The sequence below is a fragment of the Danio aesculapii genome, chromosome 1, assembly GCF_903798145.1.
Source record: "Danio aesculapii chromosome 1, fDanAes4.1, whole genome shotgun sequence".
In the NCBI taxonomy this organism is placed as follows: domain Eukaryota; kingdom Metazoa; phylum Chordata; class Actinopteri; order Cypriniformes; family Danionidae; genus Danio; species Danio aesculapii.
This window is the reverse complement of record NC_079435.1, coordinates 1,409,016-1,421,397: the sequence shown is the minus strand read 5'-3', so window position 1 is coordinate 1,421,397 and position 12,382 is coordinate 1,409,016. Positions and strand designations below refer to the sequence as shown.

The 12,382-nt window shown below is 39.9% G+C and overlaps 1 protein-coding gene across 1 annotated transcript; it reads left to right on the top strand.

Moving 5' to 3' along the window:
- The first annotated feature begins 4,837 nt into the window (after positions 1-4,837).
- LOC130222201 (protein NLRC3-like) lies at positions 4,838-12,217 on the top strand. The gene is made up of 6 exons (XM_056454840.1): positions 4,838-4,953; positions 5,049-6,899; positions 7,017-7,190; positions 7,277-7,450; positions 9,397-9,443; positions 11,266-12,217. The coding sequence occupies exons 2-6, from the start codon at positions 5,191-5,193 to the stop codon at positions 11,799-11,801; spliced, it is 2,640 nt and encodes an 879-aa protein (XP_056310815.1). The 5' UTR covers positions 4,838-4,953; positions 5,049-5,190; the 3' UTR covers positions 11,802-12,217.
- The last annotated feature ends 165 nt before the right edge of the window (positions 12,218-12,382 follow it).

Sequence of the window (12,382 nt, the reverse complement as noted above, 5' to 3'; positions counted from 1 at the left end):
TGTTTAGTTTATTTTACAGTTTTGTTTTTAAAACATTTCCGTACTGTGTTTCCTCCTAATCATTGCGTCTCTGTAAGTGTGATGATGCTCTGCGCCGCTAGAGGGAGTCTTTTTTTAAAACGTCGACGGAGTTCAAAACGAAAGTGAAAGAAAATAAGATATTGCGCCATATGTTGTGGTAAGTTCGTTTTATATGCTTCATGTTACTATCTAATCTAGCTGTTTAAACCGTTAGCTGAAATCAGAGCTCGGTGCCAGCCTAGCCTAGCACGTTACAATTTTAATATATAATTACTATTTAAAAAAAAAAAATAAAGATCTAGATCTAAATATCAGACACGTCATCATCACAGGCTTATAAATAGGTTAGATGTGTACATCATTTCATTGCTCATGCATGCACGTTAGCTCAACACCTCCGCTAATAGTAATGTATGCTAAGCTAGTTAATTAACTACACTGAGAACTGTGAGGAAGCATCAAACCGTTTTAAACATGAGCAAGCCTGCAGAATTAAAAACAGCATATGCTGGTATGCTGGTCTTGCTGGTTTCAATACTGGTCTTACTAGTTTTAATGCTGGTGTTGCTAGTATAAATGCTGGTCCTGCTGGTTTTAATGCAGGTACCCTACTGAAAAATCCAGCTTAAACCAGCCTAGGCTGGTTGGCTGGTTTTAGCTGGTTGACCAGCCTGGTTTTAGAGGGGTTTTGGCCATTTCCAGGCTGGTTTCCAGCCATTTCCAGCCTGGTCTTAGCTGGTCAGGCTGGAAAATGACCAGCTTAAACCAGGTAAAACCAGCTTGACCAGCCAAAACCAGGCTGGAAATGGCTGGAAACCAGCCTGGAAATGGTTTAAGCTGGATTTTTCAGCAGGGTAATGCTGGTTTTTATATTGGTGTTGCTGGGTTTAATGCTGGTTTTAATGCTGGTCTTGCTGGTTTTTATACTGGTGTTGCTGGGTTTAATGCTGGTTTGCTGGTTTTAATGCTGGTCTTGCTGGTTTTTATAGGGGTGTTGCTGGGTTTAATGCTGGTTTTAATGCTGGTCTTGCTGGTTTTTATACTGGTGTTGCTGGGTTTAATGCTGGTTTGCTGGTTTTAATGCTGGTCTTGCTGGTTTTTATACTGGTGTTGCTGGGTTTAATGCTGGTTTGCTGGTTTTAATGCTGGTCTTGCTGGTTTTTATACTGGTGTTGCTGGGTTTAATGCTGGTTTGCTGGTTTTAATGCTGGTCTTGCTGGTTTTTATAGGGGTGTTGCTGGGTTTAATGCTAATCTTGCTGGTTTTTATACTGGTGTTGCTGGGATTAATGCTGGTTTGCTGGTTTTAATGCCGGTCTGGCTTGGTTTATACTGGTTTTGCTGGGTTTAATGTAGGTCTTGCTGGTCTTTATACTGGTGTTGCTGGGTTTAATGCTTTTTTGCTAGTTTTATACTGGTGTTGCTGGGTTTAATGCTGCTCTTGTTGGTTTTAATGCAGGTAATGCTGGTTTTTATACTGGTGTTGCTGGGTTTAATGCTAGTCTTGTTGGTTTTAATGCAGGTAATTCTGGTTTTTATACTGGTGTTGCTGATTTTAATGCAGGGCTTGCTGGTTTTTATACTGGTGTTGCTGGGTTTAATGCTGGTGTTGCTGGTTTTAATGCAGGTAATGCTGGGTTTTATACTGGTGTTGCTGGGTTTAATGCTGGTCTTGCTGGTTTTAATGCCGGTCTTGCTGGTTTTTGAATGCTGGTCACAATGCTGGTTTCAGTGTTGTCTCTATGCTGGTCAGAACCAGCGTTAAAAACAACAAGAGCTGCATTAAAACTAGCAAATCCTGCATTAAACCAGCAAGAGCAGAATGCCAAGCATTAAAACATACCTCACCAGCAATTGCTTATTTTTCAGCAGGGAGGATATTTCGTTGCACCTTTACTCTCAGTAGGTCATCTTTTCAATAAAAAAACAGTGTAAAACCTCTTTAGAGTTGCAGATTGAGTGTGCTTGAACACCAAAGGAATTTAACCTTGCCTAACAGACTATATTTATATAAAATATAGTTATTTTAGCTTATTAATCAATCTAGGAAACAATACATTTGAGAAATTGTGTTTCAAAATAGCATTAAAATCCCCTTTAAAATTAACACCCTCCCCCATTCATGCTCCTGTTTATCCTAATATGATGATCATGTGATGTAAAAATAATGAGTTTGGTGTAAATATATATCTTCTCAAAGTCTCCTTACCAGATTAGCCTTTGTTTAGTCTTCATTTATATATAATGCCAACAATGATTATAAGAATAAGCATCGATAACAAACATGACTGAGCTTAACCTGTAATATAATTAATATTTCAGACTAAAGACTCAAAACAGTTCATGTAAACATCAGCTCATTCAGTAGGAAATAAAGAAATGCTAACAGTTTTATTGTACTGCACTCCATTGAGCTATAACTGTAAAATGTTACTGTAAATGTACAACAATCATACATTACTATGGTTAAATTATAGAAGGTGATTAGACTACACAGTTCATTTACAGTGGATTATAATATATTTTTATAGTGTAATTGAATGCGTCTCATGTGCAGTGTAGCTAACTTTACTGCAGTATCTCATTAAGTATTACTGTATTTCATTAATGTGCTTGTATTTTTATTTCTCTTTCCACTTAAAGGTCTGAAATCATTCTCTCATTACTCTTTGGATGCAGACACTAAAATGAGATCTTCATTTGATGGATCAGGTCTTGATCATTCTTTAGTCGGTGATGAAAGCTTGACCTCTGACCCCAGGTAACCCCAGTCTACCACTTTATTATATCACAGCATTGCTTCCCTGAAACTTAGCTTTTAATTCTTCTTCTTCATCAACTGAATCCTGTCACACACACTAACAGCAACATGATACTATTCAAGAGTTCACACTTAGATTATGCTCGACTATGATAGCAGGTTTGGCATGCTGTCCCAGGAGAGAACCCTGAGCTCGGAGATAGATGAGCCTAAGGTTCCCGCCTGGTCAATGAGCATTAGGAGGGATACGAGATCAGGAGTTTCTCGAGTGCCCCCTTTTGCTATGTATGCGTTAAGTGCTTGTGACTGTATTACGATTCACTTACGTACATGTTTTTAGACTGTGGGAGGAAACTGGACCCGGAGAAAACGCACGCAAACACAGGGAGAACATGCAAACTCCATGCAGGGAGTGCCAACTGGCTCAATTAGAACTTGAACCTGTGGCCTTCTTACTGCGAGGCAGCAGTGCTAACCACTGAGCCACCGTGTTGCCCGATCAAGAAAGAGGAGGAGGGAGAAGGGAAGGATGGGGGGGTTTTCCAAAAACGAAGATAAGTAATGAAGTTTAGGCAGGATATTTATAGTAGCTTTAGAATGATCTGATAGGCTAGCTAATGATTAGCAATGAGGATCAGCTGTAGTCAATCATATCACGTGCTCCTCTTGAAATTAGTTTGTGAAACTTCACTTGTAGAATCTACACCAAGTGGCTAAAGCATTCAAAGTATGTTTGTGATAATATCTGGTCTGATTATATGCTTAATTTAACAGTAAAAGTGTCTTAATAATGCTGGAAGTGACTCTGGATAATTTACCTGATTTTCAAAATAATTTATAGGAAACATGAAGGTAAAAACTGTGAGCTCAGACTATAAACTCGTACAGTTGGTTGTGAGTGCAGTGCACTTTCTGATAGAGTCCGCCCACATGCCTTTCTGATTGGCTGTGATTTTTTTTTTATTTATTGTATCTTGTCTGGTAACTTTGTTGAATGTTGTATGAAAAGACTAAGTGTTTTTAGTGGAATCTTACTGCATTTTTAGCAACGAGTCTCCTCTTTTCTCCTTGTTAGTGTCCACATGTTGTTTAAATAGGACAGAATTGATTATATAAATTATGAAGCAAGTGACACTTATGTGTGTTGATGAAGTGTTATAGTGATTAGTACACCATAAAAACATAACACATTCGAGATTTCTGTCAATCTGATTACAAGACCAAAATTTTGGTTATACATAAGTTAAATGTATTTTTAATTAAGATTTGTGGAAATGTTTTTATTTATTTTTATTTATTCTATTATTTTTATTTGGTCTCACTTCATATCAAGTGGCCTTAATTACTGTGTACTTGGATCAAAAAATAAACACAATGCACTTACTGTGTTCATGATGTATTGCAGAACACATCTGGTGCTCCTGAGGGTTGGGTTAGGGACAGGTTTGGTGGTATGGGTAGGTTTATGGATGGGTTAAGGCAGGGGTCACCAATCTTGGTCCTGCAGGGACACCGGGTTTAGCTCCAACTTGCCTTAACACACCTGCCTGGGTGTTTCAAGTATACCTAGTAAGACCTTGATTAGCTAGTTCAGGTGTGTTGGATTAGGGTTGGAGCTAAAATCTGCAGGACACCGGCCCTCCAGGAACAAGTTTGGTGAGCCCTGGGTTAAGGTGTAATGGATGGTCAACAGCGTAATTATAAATGTAATTACAAAAAGTAATTACAGATTTCATTACATGCAGCCATTTAATCAAGCATGAGTACAATGTAAAAACATGTATTTACACATTTACACAGTATTTAAAAACATGCATTAATGACACTGTAACACATTAATAATTTCAATTTAAGTACATATTGGTTAAGACCATTTAATTTAAAGTGGGACTTTATATTTATTGAGTTCTGGTGATGTGGAAGGGAGGAAAAAACATTAATAACATCCTAGCTTGTATTTAAAGTACAACGTTGACACGTAATTATGGCATATAATTTTAAACCAAAAGCCTCAATGTGTCTAAAATGCTGTTTTATTTCTTTTGTCAGTGAAATCAGGAGGAAAAGACTGAGATCAGAGTCTCCAAAACCCAGTGGTGTTTCTCTGAAGAGTGACATATCTATCAGGCATCCTCCTGTATTCAGTAATGAACCAGTGACCTCTGACCCTCAGTACGAACACTTTACTTGCTTATGCACTGCAGTACATCTCAGATTAATAAGTAATGTAAAACCTCAATGAAATAACACTTTTTTATGTGCTTTAGGGGGAGAAATATACACGAGGTGATCAGACCTGTGCCAAACTCAACATCCAGCTATAAGACTCACATTAGACAGGACAACACTGAAGCACAAACACTAAAGACTGGAGACCTGCAGAGAGTCAAAGACCAGCACAAAACCAGCATGAAGAACAAATATGAGGGATTATTTGAGGGACTCAAACTAGAAGAGACTCGGACCCTCCTGAACCGGATCTACACCCAGCTGTACATCATAGAAGGAGAGAGTGAAGGAGTGAATGAAGAACATGAGGTTTTACAGATGGAGAAAACAGCCAGAACAAAACACTCACAACACACTCCAATCTACTGCAATGACATCTTTAAAGAGGAGAAAGAGCAAATCAAGACTGTTCTTACTAAAGGCATCGCTGGAATCGGAAAAACCGTCTCTGTGCAGAAGTTCATTCAGGACTGGGCCGAGGGAAAAGCCAATCAGGATGTAGATTTCATGTTTGTGCTTCCATTTCGAGAGCTGAACTTGATCAGAGATCATCAGTACAGTCTTCACAGACTTCTGCTGGACTTTCATCCTGAACTTGAAGATCTGGAGCCCAAGATTTATGAGGAGTGTAAAGTTGTGTTCATCTTTGATGGTCTGGATGAAAGCAGAATCACACTGATGTTTTCAGACGCTCAGAAAGTTTGTGATGTGACTGAGACTTCATCAGTGGCTGTGTTGATGTCAAAGCTGATGAAAGGAGAGCTGCTTCCCTCTGCTCTCATCTGGATCACCTCCAGACCAGCAGCAGCCAATCAGATCCCCTCCAAATACATCAAGCGTCTGACAGAAATTCAGGGATTCACTGAGCCTCAGAAGGAGGAATATTTCAGGAAGAGAATCAGTGAGCAGCATCAAGCCAGCAGAATCATCTCACACATCAGAAGAGCAAGAAGCCTCCACATCATGTGCCACATACCCGTCTTCTGCTGGATCTCATCCACTGTGCTTCAGAAGCTCCTGGAAGAAGATCTGAGTGCAGAAATCCCTCAAACTCTGACTGAAATGTACATCCACTTCCTGCTGATTCAGATCAACATGAGGAATCAGAAGTATGAAGAGAGAGATCCAGAGAAACTCCGGCAGTCCAACAGAGAAGTGATTGTCAAACTTGCTGAAGTGGCTTTCAAACAGCTGATGAAGGGCAATGTGATGTTCTATGAGGAGGACCTGATTGAGAGCAGCATAGACATAACATATGCCTCAGTGTATTCTGGGATTTGCACTGAGATCTTAAAAGAGGAATCTGTGATTCATCAGAGGAAAGTCTACAGCTTCATCCATCTGAGCATTCAGGAATTTCTGGCTGCTTTCTATGTGTTTTACTACTTCATAAGCAACAGCACTGAGGTATTTTTAGATTCACTGCATAATTTACATAAAAGAGCAGTAGATAAAGCCACTGAGAGTGAGAATGGGCGTCTGGATCTGTTCCTGCGGTTCCTGCTGGGCATCTCACTGGAGTCCAATCAGAGACTCTTACAGGATCTACTGACACACACAGAGAAGAGCTCAGAGAGCATCAGGAGAAGCACACAGTACATTAAAGAGAAGATCAGAGATGGACATGGACTTTCCACTGAAAGATCCATCAATCTGTTCCTCTGTCTGCTGGAAGTGAAAGATCAGACTCTGTCCAGAGAGATTCAGGAGTTTGTGAAATCAGACAAACAGTCAGAGAAGAAACTCTCTCCTGCTCACTGCTCAACAATCGCCTACATGCTTCAGATGTCAGAGGAGGTGCTGGATGAGCTGGAGCTCCAGAAATACAACACATCAGATGAGGGCAGAAGAAGACTGATACCAGCCGTCAGCAACTGCACAAGAGCTCTGTGAGTGTTCAATTCGGTGGAGAGATGTTTCTGAATGCATGTTTCTTTTATTGGAATAATAAATCTTTAGTATCTTTTAGGTAAAACTGAATTGTCATATATTTTCCTCTCTTTCAGTCTTGCTGGCTGTAATCTCTCTGCTCAGGATTGTGAAATTGTGTCGTTAGTTCTTCAATCCTCAAACTGTGTCCTGAGAGAGCTGGACCTGAGTAACAATGACCTGCAGGATTCAGGAGTGAAGCTGCTCTCTGATGGACTGAAGAGTCCAAACTGTCAACTGGAGATACTGAGGTTTGAGTTTCACATTAGATCATGATTATATAATGTTTCAGATTCAATTCTATCTTTAAAACGGCTCCCCGTATGTGTGTCTGTAGGTTGTCTGGCTGTATGGTGACAGAGGAAGGCTGTGGCTTTGTGTCTTCAGCTCTGAGTTCAAACCCCTCACACCTGAGAGAGCTGGATCTGAGCTACAATCACCCAGGACAATCAGGAGTCCAGCTGCTCAAACACATTCTGGAGGATCCACACTACACACTGCAGAAACTCAAGTATGTTGAGCAGTGAAGCCTCAAATGTGTCTTCATATATTGAGTGTCACCTATGATTGTTTAAATATCTTTCTGTTATTAATATACTATGTCCAAAATATGTTTTTATGTGACAGAATACAGCAGTGTCCTGTTATTTGTGGCATAGTATTGAATGTCACAAAAATTGGTGGGTCACTTCTTTTGAAGGCATGAATGGATATGGATGGTGCTGATCTATCGATGGTGCAATTTCAATTGTGTAGCTCCTGACTAGGACCAGACAGAATCTGTAGATTATTTTGCTATTTCTGCACAGAATTTTAAGGGAATCATTTTGAATTCATAGAAGCTGAAAACCCATGCACATACAATAAAACAAAGGTAATGATTTACAATGCAAATCCATTTATAACCACTTGTTTTGGTAATCAAAAAGCTACAGTAGCGACCACATATAGTATGTCCATGCAAAAAACAAAATAAAAGTTCTTTACAAATTCGTGTTGCACATAATACATGTAAAAAAAAAATATATATATTAACTGCAGAGATCTGAAGAGTTTTCTTCGAGCTCAGATTCGTGTGGTCCTTCTCATGACATATCTTTGTTGAGTTCTTGTCTTGTGTGGAGAAAAATCACCTTATATCATAACCAGTTTCACTAATTTTGGTATTATGCCACGGTAAACCGTGAAGATGTAAAAAGAGCATGTAAATGATCATCAAATCATATTCAGATCATACACCTTTTAACTGAACGATGATTTTAAAGGATTTTTATAAATTTAACTTTGAATTTCTGCTCTGAAGTCATCTGACCTTTACTGTCATTCACATCCATGGTAACACTTTATAATTACACTTTTCATCATTTAATAAGTATTAGCAAATAGTTAACTCGTTATTTGTTTATCATTAACTCTACTTTGTGAAGTTTATTTATAATTTCGAGAGGATCACGTGCTTATGATTGATCACAGCCGGTCCCGCATTAGCCAATTCATGAATTATCAATCCGACAATTTCTATGTCTCCATAAATAACCAAAGTTCCATACCACAGTCATCATTTCACAGTTCATTTTGAAGAATTCCCCCTTCCACCTCTACTCCTCCTCCTTTCCTAGATGGGCGGCACGGTGGCCCAGTGGTTAGCACTGTTGCCTCACAGCAAGAATGTCACTGGTTCTAGTCCTTACCAAGCCAGGCGACATTTCTGTGCGGAGTTCACAAGTTCTCCCCGTGCTCTTGTGGGTTTCCCCCAGTTTCCTCCCACCATCCAAAAACATGTAACTTAAGTCCATTGACTAATCCAAATTGGCACTATAGTCGTGCTCCTAGTAAGTAGTTATCTCTTCATAACCATCCCTATTTGTTCATTAGCTACTACAGCAGGCGAGTTCTCGATGTCTGCCTGAGCTTAAACTCCCCTCTCGCCTTGCAAACAGGAGGGAGCCTCGGGCTCGAGGATCTTATGATCTCAGGGCTTTCTCCCAGGACAGCATGCCAAATACTCTTCATTATCAATCATCAGCTCAGTGTGAACTCTTGAAATAAGACATTAGTGAGAAGTTTATAAATACAATTACAAATGCTGTGTTCTTGACTTATTAGCACATTTGTAATCTAATCTAAACTGAGGACTATTTATGCTTTACAGTATGTAGTTATTATAAAGTGTTACCACTTCTACTTTAAGTGATTTCAACTTAAATCTTTTACAAGTTGAGTTTTTATGACTAATTGAAATGATTGTTGTAATGAGCATTATCCCACATTATAGCTGATTACCTAATGTGAAGCAATCCAGCATGTTGTGCTTTGAGTCTCTTTACTTTGAATTTGAATAACCGTAACCCTCTTGCCTCAAAGCATGTACTGCTGTATCTCTTCTACACAATGGTGAAACTGTTACACCAGACATTGGTTATCAGTACATTCAATTAATTTGTTGTTTCTGTTCAGTTTGGACAATGGAGGACATTTCAGGATGAAGCTAGGACTGAGAAAATGTAAGTTCACACATACAAACAAACGAATCCTCATGTTTTGTTTGATTTCTGAATTTATTTTCATGCATGTCAAAGAAATTTCTTCCAGTTGCTTTGCCCTTTAGCCTACATTAATTCAGTTTGGACAATGTCTATGAAAATTATTCATTCATTTTCTTTTCGACTTAGTCCCTTTATTAATCTGGGGTTGCCACATCGGAATGAACTGCCCTAAGAAAATTAGCCATCTCAAATTTACTATCCATAGTACAGTACTTAGCAAGGGCCAAATTATTAACCTGGCCATCTAACAACTACTTACAGGTATATCTCGAGTCCTTAAAATGACACATTTATACTGTGTTTGTATCTAATAGGCCAATATATAGGCTGATATAACCACATTGAATGGTATGAGAAAAATGTCAAAAAGTGACTGGATCTAGTGGCCTGGATCTAGTGGACTGAATCTAGTGCTCTGAATCTAGTGCTCTGGAAATAGTGATCTGGATCTAGTGGTCTAAATCTAGTAACCTGGGTGTAATGGTCTAAATGTGGTGGATTGGATCTAATGTTCTATATTTAGTGGTCTGGATCTAGTGGTCCGGATCTAGCAGCCTGGATCTAGTGGTTTGGATCTAGGGATCTTGTTGAATTGGTCTGGATCTTGTGGTCTAAATCTAGTAGCCTGGATGTAGTGGACTGGATCTAATGGTCTAGATCTAGTGGCCTGGATCTATTGGCCAGCATCTAGTGGTCCGGATCTAGTGGCCAGCATCTAGTGGTCCGGATCTAGTGGTCCTGATCTAGCAGCCTGGAACTAGTGGTCTGGATCTGGTGGTTTGGATCTAGGGATCTTGATGAAGTGGTCTGGATCATGTGGTCTAAATCTAGTAGCCTGGATGTAGTGGACTGGATCCAATGGTCTAGATCTAGTAGTCTTGATCTAGTGGTCCAGATCTAGTGGCCTGGATCTATTGATCAGCATCTAGTTGTCTGGATCTAGTGGTCCGGATCTAGTGGCCAGCATCTAGTGGTCTGGATCTAGTGGTCCAGATCTAGTGCTCCGGATCTAGTGGTCTGAATTTATGGTCTGTATCTAGTGGTCCGGATTTAGTGGTCTAAATTTGTGGTCTGTATCTAGTGGTTTAGATCTAGTGCTCCGGATCTAGTGGTCTAAATTTGTGGTCTGTATCTAGTGGTTTAGATCTAGTGCTCCGGATCTAGTGGTCTAAATTTGTGGTCTGTATCTAGTGGTTTAGATCTAGTGGTCTGGATTTAGAGATGTTGATGAAGTGGTCTGAATCTTTTGGTCTAGACCTCAGTGGTCTGGATCTAGTGGCTCGTATCTATTGGTCTGGATCTAGTGGTCTGAATCTAGTGGTATGGATATAGGGATCCTGAGGAAGTGGTCTTAATCTAGTGGTCTAGATTTTGTGGCCTAGATCTACTGGTCCAAATCTAGTGGTCTGGATCTAGGGATCTTGATATAGTTGTCTGGATCTAGTGGTATGGATATAGGGATCCTGAGGAAGTGGTCTGGATCTAGTGGTCTAGATCTAGTGGCCTAGATCTACTGGTCCAAATCTAATGGTCAAGATCTAGGGATCTTGATATAGTAGTCTGGATCTAGTGGTATAGATCTAGTGACCCAGATCTAGTGGTCTGGATCTAGTAACCTGAAATGTGTGTGTCTGCAGGCCTGCAGTTGGATATACCTCGCTTTTTAGCATAAAAAACAATTAAAAAGCCAGCAATCTCATTTATTAATGGGTATGGATTATCAAATTGAACACAAAGCATATATAACATCATATGTTCTGATCTCTCTTCCTGTGTTCAGATGCAGTTGATCTCACACTGGATCCAAACACAGCACACACTCAACTCATCCTGTCTGACGGAAACAAAAAAATAACACATGTCACAGAGCATCAGCCGTATCCTGATCATCCAGACAGATTCGAGCACCACGAGCAGGTTCTGTGTAAAGAGACTCTGACTGGACGCTGTTACTGGGAGGCTGAATGGAGCGGCTGGGGTCACGCAGCAGTGGCGTATAAAGGAATAAGCAGAAAAGAAGGGAGTGACTGCAGGTTTGGACTCACTGAACAGTCCTGGAATCTTTACTGTTGCGATAACATTTACATTGCCTGGCATAATAATAAGAGCACAAACATCTCTTCCTCTTCATCCACGTCTAATAGTCAAAAAGTAGGAGTGTATGTAGATGTGCCATCTGGCTCTCTGTCCTTCTACAGTGTCTCTGACACACACAAACTCACACACTTACACACATTCAACACCATATTCACTGAAGACCTCTATGCTGGGATTGCAGTTTACCGTGGTCATTCAATGTCTTTGTGTCAGATTTAATAATTTTAGAGAAATATTTCGAAACATTTCCATACCTCAGAGAATTACATGTACAGTACCCAGATAGCATACGTATGTGAGCCACTTTAGGCAGTTATGCGGCACTGCTGTTATTCCTTCGGCCCAGACAAAATGAATGTGAGCCTGAAGTGGCCCCACTGTACAATGGCAAAAGGGGGGCCAAAGATTCAAATTCATATATGGGCTATTTAATACAAAGGGTTGGCACTTATGGCAAAATGTAATCTGAATGTCAGCCTAATGTGACCCATGTGGAAAATGATAAATTTGGCCCAAATGATGGAGGACAAATGTGGGCCACAATTGGCAAAAATGTGGCCTAGTCATTTAAGGGTAATCTGGGTCTAAACCCAAAGTTGCTCACATGTGTAGGTGCAAATATGTTCCAGTTATCTTAAGACACATGTGGGCCACTTTTGGCAAATAATCGGCACAGTAAGTTCTGGCTAATGGTGCTGTTAGCCTAAAGTGGCCCAGAGAAAATATGGCTAATGTGACCCAGTTATTTTAAAACAAATGTGGGCCACTTTTGGCAAATATTCAGCACAGTTAGCTCTGGC